The 8,493-nt window shown below is 46.1% G+C and overlaps 1 protein-coding gene across 1 annotated transcript in view; it reads right to left on the bottom strand.

The window, feature by feature from the left end:
• The window catches only part of LOC308381599 (RNA-binding motif, single-stranded-interacting protein 3-like), a gene marked incomplete at its 5' end in the record, with an annotated part of 288,625 nt that extends 280,988 nt beyond the window's left edge, over positions 1-7,637 (bottom strand). The window contains one exon of the mRNA XM_080859190.1: positions 7,281-7,637. Coding sequence (XP_080715316.1) covers positions 7,281-7,637 — 357 coding nt within the window. The remainder of the gene's footprint in view (positions 1-7,280) is intronic.
• Between the last annotated feature and the right edge of the window lie 856 nt (positions 7,638-8,493).

Genomic DNA, 8,493 nt, shown 5'->3' with positions numbered 1-8,493 from the left:
ATCTGACATTTTTTATTATATCAATTATTATTATTATATATATATATACTGCATAGCCTTATATGACATAGCTATTGTAACAGAGTAACGATGTTATTTTCCACAGTGCAACACACAGTCACAAAATGTAGCAACAGACAGATACATTGTAATTTCAGAGGTGTAGAAGAGCATTAGTATTAGGGTTGCATAAGTGCACAGTTTGAAAGTTTGTAACACTGTACATAATTGAGTTATAACAATATGACAAATGCTACACTGCTAGCACAGTTGCCGTCAGCTAAGACGGCTAACCTAGCACATGAAATCAATTGAAGCAATTTCGACTGAGCTAACGTCTCTCATATGTTTTGAACTAGTGCCAGGAAATACAATGTCAGAAAGTGTCCCTATTAGTCTTGTCTGTGAAAAGTAAGCAAGTTCAGAGGACTAATTTAGTGTGAAGGTTGGTGATATAATAGCTAGTGTGTGACTAATATGTAGTGATACTACCTTACATCTTACACCTCACATCTGTGCAAATTCCCTGGCTTCCTAAACAGATAGGGAGTAGATACGATAGAAGCAATAGAAGTAAAGTTTTCTCTCTGCAACTTTGAGACCTGATATATTTCAGGTCTCAACGCTATATTTCCTGCACTAAAGCTAGATTGCAGAGAGCAGTCAAATTTGATTGGACTGTCTCGAGAGCCAATCTGTTCACTCACTGAGGAGCAAGACGGGAAGATTCACAGTTATGGTGACACACGGCGAATAAAACATCATCCCTCCACTGTGCAGTTTGTGACACACACACACACACACACACACACACACACACACACACACACACACACACACACACACGGCGAATAAAACATCTTCATCCCTCCACTGTGCAGTTTGAAACACACACACACACACACACACACACACACACACACACACACACACACACACACACACACACACACACACAGCGAATAAAACATCTTCCCTCCACAGTGCAGTTTGTGTCAGGGAACAAAAGCTAGGAGCCGCTCAGGGGAGCCCAAGGGAGCTTTCTCTCTGGAACTCGAAATCCTAACCTCAAAACTTAAAGATCTATCGAGATACATCTAGTACTGGAAAAGCAGCTGTATTTGTGAAAGCTGAGACGACTTCACTGACCCAAGTACAAAATATCAAACGAGAAATCCCTGACGTGTTGGCCCATGTTGTCGAGAAATTCTTAATTCGACGTACTTGCTCCATCACAGCACAGTTCGTTCTTTGAGAAGTGTGCATCACATTAAGTCATAGCGAGAATGAGTTCAATCTGTGGGATTATACACACAATTACATTCCCCATTCATTTGGCTGAGAGAAAAGATCCTGAACAATAACATGGCAGGAACCTATTCCCAGACTAATCGTGCCTTAATGAAAAAGAGCTGCGCTTTCTCTTGGTTTCTCTTTTCTTTTTTTTTCACTTTTCATTACTTTGGCTTCGAAAGACAAAAAAGAGCACAGATAGGCACAAAAGGAAAAAACACACTCACGCACACACACACACACACAGACACAGACACAGACACACACACACACACACACACACACACACACACACACACACACACACACACACACACACACACACACACACACACACACACAGACACAGACACACACACACACACACACACACACACACACACACACACACACACACATGATCTCTGCAGGGAGGGGGAAGGATATGTATGCCTGAAAATGGGGGCGTAATTAAAAGAAAGAAAACTGCCGACTCAGCCCGCAGCTTTTAAGTGCCACCCCCTCCCCCCCCCCCCGTGTGTGTTATAGAGAGTGTGTGTGTGTGTGTTACAGAGATAGTGTGTGTGTGTTATAGAGAGTGTGTGTGTTTGTTATAGAGAGTGTGTGTGTGTTATAGAGATAGTGTGTGTGTGTGTGCGCGTTAGCCCCCCCCCCCCCCCCCCGTGTAACAGCCAGGCTTCCCCCCCAGCCGTTGCCGTTAGCGAGTTAAAAGGTTGCTCTGCTGCTATGACACCAATTACCTGTGTGTTCCAGATTGGCAGCTGGGCCAACCAGGGAGCAATAGGTCATTTGGGAGCACGGCATTGGCAACGGTGGCAGCTATAGACTGTCCAGGGCACGTGATCCCCGCTGGATAACCTCACCCCACCCCCCCCCCCCCCCCCCCCCCTCCCCCCTACTGAAGTCACTGACTCGGAGAGTCTCAGAGTATTACAGGATTGACAACACACACACACACACACACACACACACACACACACACACTCACTCACACCAGAGTATTACAGGATTGACTGTCAGACATCAAGGGAAAGGTTTCAACCTTTAAATCCTCGATAGGAGAAGTTCATATATGCACTTCACAGGGCTTTTTTATATATATTTGTGCCTACGTCAAGGAAAAATTCAAAGTTCCAAAAGCCAACCAATGGTAAAATGCTAACATGTGCTATAAAAGTTGATAATGTCAATGCAAACTAAATTTAATTTTGGTCTTTTTAAGCAATGACAATCCCTTATTGAAAAACTAAAGAATGCAGACACCAAAATTCACAAAGCTCTTCCCCAAAGTCTTCCCACTAAGACTACTCCTGAGCCACACGAAAAGTTTCTAACCAAAGATTTTCTCCTCAATCCTATTCACAAAGCTCCTGAGACCAACTTTTTACTAAGGAGAAGGGAGAACTCCTAAGCTTAGAGAAAGACTTCATTGCTCTGGCTGCTATCAAGTTTCACGCTCGAGTTTGCTTTCAATGACTTGGTTGATGAGTGACAGGTGACGGTCTGTGACGGTGAGTAGGCATGTATTTCATTACCTACTGCAAAGAACAATCAATCAGGGGGGGCACTGTGGCGCAAGCAGTAGCCCCAAGCACATTTAGGCTTGACGCTCATGGAGGACACGGGTTCGAGTTCGGCCCGATGTCATTTCTCCTGTCCACTCCCCACCTCTTCTCCCTCTCATTTTCCAGTCCCACTCTTCACTGATCTAAAACTTAAAGGCATAAAAAGCCCAAAAATAAATCAAACCATCAATCAATAAATAAGACATAGGCAACAAACTGACACAGATTGAATATCTCGCACAGTGTCTGTATGATAACACATTTGTGTCAGGAGCTAGTTTAATTCGACAATAAAACGTTACATTTAATTTAATTTTGGAAATAATCAATCACTCTCGTGACTGTATCCCTTACAGGCTCCACAATTATTTACGATGCGATTGAGAGCGTATATTTAAAGTGCTTCTGCAATATGGAATGACAGAAACGGACATTTTCTATTTGGGAGTTGGTTTCAGTGGGGTAGGCGTCCTCCCGACTACATCTTAGTTTTGTCAGACTAATCTACATCCTCTAAACACACACACACACACACACACACACACACACACACACACACTCACACACTCACACACTCACACACACACACACACGCACACACCCACACACACACACTAGGGGCTAGTTTAAGCACTGAGGGGGAGAGAGAGAGTTACTCTTAATCAAAACAATTAGGAGTCGCAAAATATAACACACACACACACACACACACACACACACACACACACATCACAAGCTCATTATTCTTTAGCCTGGGTGCCAGATAAACTTAGCCCCGCCCACAACATTTGAGGTCAGGAAGTTCAGTCTGGCATTGTTCCGTTGGGGCGTAACTGTGCCCGTACCAGAGCTGTTCGTACCAATCAAATTGTCAGGGCAGGCTTTATACGATGATGGACAGTAACGTATGATGATCAACAGTAACGTAATCAATCACGTCACCAAAGAGAGCTTGGGATGAGCTGAGATGTGTAGATTCTGCCATCGAGTCTGTTTTGGAGGACATCGACAGCGCATGACGCGATCAAGGCATTTGTCGATCGAAAAGATGTTTTTGCCGTCCTTCCTACGGGATTCGGTAAAAGTTTAATTTACCAGCTGACTACGTTGCTCTGTTTGTTTGTAGGTCTATCCAATTGAGTGAAGAGGCATTTTTTTCCCCTGATTCGGTTGAAACACGCCACATGATCACTGCCCAATAGAGCAGTATCAGAATCATATTCTGACTAGAATTTTGAATATGAAAACATCAGGCCAATTATCCTTAGGAGTTTCTCCTAAATCGGCAAGGGGTTTAAATGAAACATTAATGAAACCACACATAAACCGCACACATCTTGACTGGACAACTGATAACTGGACACAGTTACTACTACAGTACAGTTACTACTACAGTAGAGAGCTTCTTCCCTCATAGACTGATCAGTCAATACCTTGCTTCTCCCTTCCAACGATGTGAAAAGATTTACACCTCTGCTATGGCATGGAATGTCCTGTCATGTGCTCAGAGCCTCACAGCAAGAAGGTAATGGGTTCGATTCCCGCATGGGGTGCTGTTGGCTCTAGGGGGCAGGTCCTCCCCAGACCCTCAGTGCTCAGGTGGGCTATCACCCAGGCCTTTCTGTGTGGAATTTGCATGTTCTCCCCCGTGTTCACAAGGGGTTTCATCCACTTAGAACCCCAACAGAAAAAAACATGCAACAGAACACTCTTCGTCGGTCCCTGACCAAGACAGACGATTCACCTCACCTGGTCCCCGGGCGCCTAAAGGCTGCCCACTGCTCCTGGGAGTCCTGGAGGAAGGACAGTCCGGGATGGGATAAATGCAGTAGCTAAATTCACAAACGACCTCAGGCCTGCGTGTGTGTGTGTGTGTGTGTCCTGTGTCGCCTCCATGTATTCACGTGTGCAGTGTGTAGCTTGTGCGATTAAAGTCTGACAATTATAAAGAAAGGTGGTAACATTAGTCTGATTTCCGCGCCTACCCCGCGTCATCTGTGGTGTGATCATTCATCACTCATAAACAGGCCTGATGTCCACGGGAGACCAAACAGTGTAACAAGTAGCCACCAATGACCGGCTCCGGCACACACACTCTCTCTTTTTCTCTTTCTGTCTCTCTCTCTCACACACACACAGACACACACACAGACACCAACACACACACACACACAGACACAGACACAAACACACACACACACACAGAGACACAAACACACACACACACACACACACACACACACACACACACACACCTGTGCGGTTCAGTTTGATGAATAAACTCGCTGATCTAATCGATGCAGTCGCGCCAAGTTCAAGAGGCACAGAGCCCCCGGGCCTACGACAATAAATTGCCCTGTCTGCCATGTACACCACACCACGCTGAACCACACAGGTGTGAGTGAGTGTGTGCGCGTGTGTGTGTGTGTGTGTGTGTGTGTGTGTGTGTGTATGTGTGTGTGTGTGTGTGTGTGTGTGTGTGTGTGTATGTGTGTGAGTGAGTGTGAAAGTGTGTGTGTGTGTCTGTGTGTCTGTGTGTGTGTGTGTCTGTGAGAGAGAGAGACAGAAAGAGAGAGTGAGAGAAAGAGAGAGAGTGTGTGTGTGTGTGTGTGTGCACGTGTGTGTATGTGTGCATGACAGATCAATAGAGAGAGAGAGAGAGAGAGGGAGACAAAGAGAGAGTGTGTGTATGTGTGTGTGTGCGTGTGTGTGTGTGCGTGTGTGTGTGTGCGTGTGCGTGTGCGTGTGCGTGTGCGTGTGCGTGTGTGTGTGCGTGTGCATGTGTGCGTGTGTGCGTGTGTGTGTGTGTGTGCGTGTATGTGCATGTGTGCGTGTGTGCGTGTGTGGTGCGTGCGTGTGCGTGTGTGTGTGTGTGTGTGCATGTGCGTGTGTGTGTGTGTGTGTGTGTGTGTGTGTGTGTGTGTGTGTGTACGTGCCAGCCAGACCCATCCCAGAACAGGGCCAAAACAGGGCATGACTGCAATCTTGCATAAATGAAAAAGCACCCTCAGACCAGCCAATGGAACACTGCTCAACAGGAAGTGAAGTCACGCCTCAAAGCAAGGCAGTGTCGTTTAGTGTCACTTGTGACTAAGTATTCATTACAATGAGTAGGATTAGTATCCCTTGAGCTCACTGACAGTTTGGCATTGTGTGGATTTTTCAAAGCCCCAATCCAGCCACATTCTATTAAACCTCCCAGATGCTTCACTTTTGCTTCGCCATAAAAACAATGTGTTTTTCTTTTGTCTGTGTGTGAACAGATACTTCAGGAAGGGAAATGATTGTGTCTTGGCAGTATTAAACCCTTCATTCAAAGGTCATATGAGCCTGTAAGTGCACTGTAAACCTGAACAAGTTCAGAGAACTCAAAACTTTTGATGTAACCGATTACATAAGAAAATTTGAGTACATATATTATTTTTTTTAAGTAAACTTAACTCAAAAATTATACATGGAAATGGAGGAATGAAAATGTATAATTTTTTAGTTAAGTTTACTTAAAAAAAATAATATATGTACTCAAATTTTCTTATGTAATCGGTTACATCAAAAGTTTTGAGTTCTCTGAACTTGTTCAGGTTTACAGTGTGCTGTAGAAATGATTGTGTCTTGGCAGTATTAAATCCTTCATTGAAAGGTCATTTGAGCCTGTAAGTGCTGTCACACTCACAGGCATGCAGGGTGGGGATGGGGAGGGTCTAAGAGGCTGAATCACCTTAGATGCTCAACACACACCCCATCACACACATGATACTGATCAACATCAACACACACCCATCACACACATGCCACCGATCAAATACATGCACAAACCATTTCACTGCATTTCAATCACAGGTGTTTCCCACAAAGAAACACACATCAACACACACACACCTCCCCTTACAGACATGTAACATTCTCTGAGTCAGATGACTGACATGCACACAAGGCCAGTCCCTTATCTTTTTTCCTCCTCTCCACCCAGGACCACATCTGGCCCAGATCTGGCCCACAGCTGGCTCGCCGCCGGCACACAGTCAGGTTGCTATCGGCTCTCGCCCGCCACACAGAAATCTCATCACAGCTTTCCAAATTCATACTCACACACCAGCACAAAAGCTAGACAACATTAGTCTGGAAAGATGGGGGGGAGTGGGGCAGAGTTGGCTGTGTGTGTGTGTGTGTGTAACGATGTGTGTGTGTGTGTGTGTGTGTGTGTGTGTGTGTAACGATGTGTGTGTGTGTGTGTGTGTGTGTGTGTGTGTGTCTGTGTGTGTATGTGTGTGTGTGTGTGTGTGTGTGTCCAAAGATGGGGGGGAGTGGGGCAGAGGGGGCTGATGCAGAGGCAGGAGGAAGAGACCACGGTGGGGGGTGGGCCGCGGTGGGGGGTGGGCCGCGGTGGGGGGTGGGGGGTGGGGGGTGGTGCAGTCTGCTTACTTTTCTGTCGTCTCGGTGGACAGGTGTCTGCGCGGCCTTGGCGTGGCCGTGGCCGTCGGCAGGTTTAGTGCCACCCTCTGTCTGGCTGTGGTCCGGCTGACTGTGACTGTGACTGTGACTCTGAGGCTGGCCCTGGCTCTGCATCTGGCTCTGAGACGGTGACTGTGATCGAGACGACAGAGGCTGGCCCTGGCTCTGAGAAGGTGACGATGACTGGGACGACGGAGGCTGGCTCTGGCTCTGGCTCTGGCTCTGGCTCTGGCTCTGTATCTGGCCAGGCTGACCCGTCCGTGGGGGTGACAATGGCAGGGGGGGAGACTCCGGCTGCTGCGTGCCACTCTCAACCTCAAGCTCCATCTTCCCTTGCACTGCTGACGAGAGATAGATAGATAGATAGATAGATGGATACTTTATTGATCCCGAGGGAAATTAAGGTCATCCAGTAGCTTAACTTACATACATACATGAATCACAATAAATACAAAAATCACAATAAATACAAAAACAATAACAATACATATAGGGAGAACATGTACACAGGGGGTGGGGTGTTTACATATAACATATACATATAACATTGTGCATTACTTGTGACAGGGCTGCAAATAGTGGAAATTAGTGCAAAAGTGTTCATGTGCATGTGTGGATAGTGCAAAGAGTCCTGTGCTTGTGTGTGTGGGGATAGTGTAAAGAGTCCTGTGCTTGTGTGTGTGGGGATAGTGCAAAGAGTCCTGTGCTTGTGTGTGTGGGGATAGTGTAAAGAGTCCTGTGCTTGTGTGTGTGGGGATAGTGTAAAGAGTCCTGTGCTTGTGTGTGTGGGGATAGTGTAAAGAGTCCTGTGCTTGTGTGTGTGGGGATAGTGCAAAGAGTCCTGTGCTTGTGTGTGTGGGGATAGTGTAAAGAGTCCTGTGCTTGTGTGTGTGGGGATAGTGTAAAGAGTCCTGTGCTTGTGTGTGTGGGGATAGTGTAAAGTCATATAAATACTAAAATAAAGTAAAGACAGTCCAAGGAGGTCGGGGCGGGGCACAGTGAGGGACAGAGAGATATAAAGAGAGAGGGGGAGAGAAATAAGAGATACACAGATACAGAAAGAGGTAAAGAGATGAAGGGATAGGGAGAAAAGCGAGGATGTGGAAATACGCGAGGGACAGAGAGATATAAAGAGAGAGGGAGAGAGAAAAAGAGAAATAAGAGACACACAGATACAGAGAGA

The sequence above is a fragment of the Sprattus sprattus genome (genome assembly GCF_963457725.1).
Source record: "Sprattus sprattus genome assembly, chromosome: 20".
NCBI classification, from domain to species: Eukaryota; Metazoa; Chordata; class Actinopteri; order Clupeiformes; family Clupeidae; genus Sprattus; species Sprattus sprattus.
The sequence above is the reverse complement of the archived record's forward strand: the minus strand, read 5'-3'. Positions and strand labels throughout refer to the sequence as shown.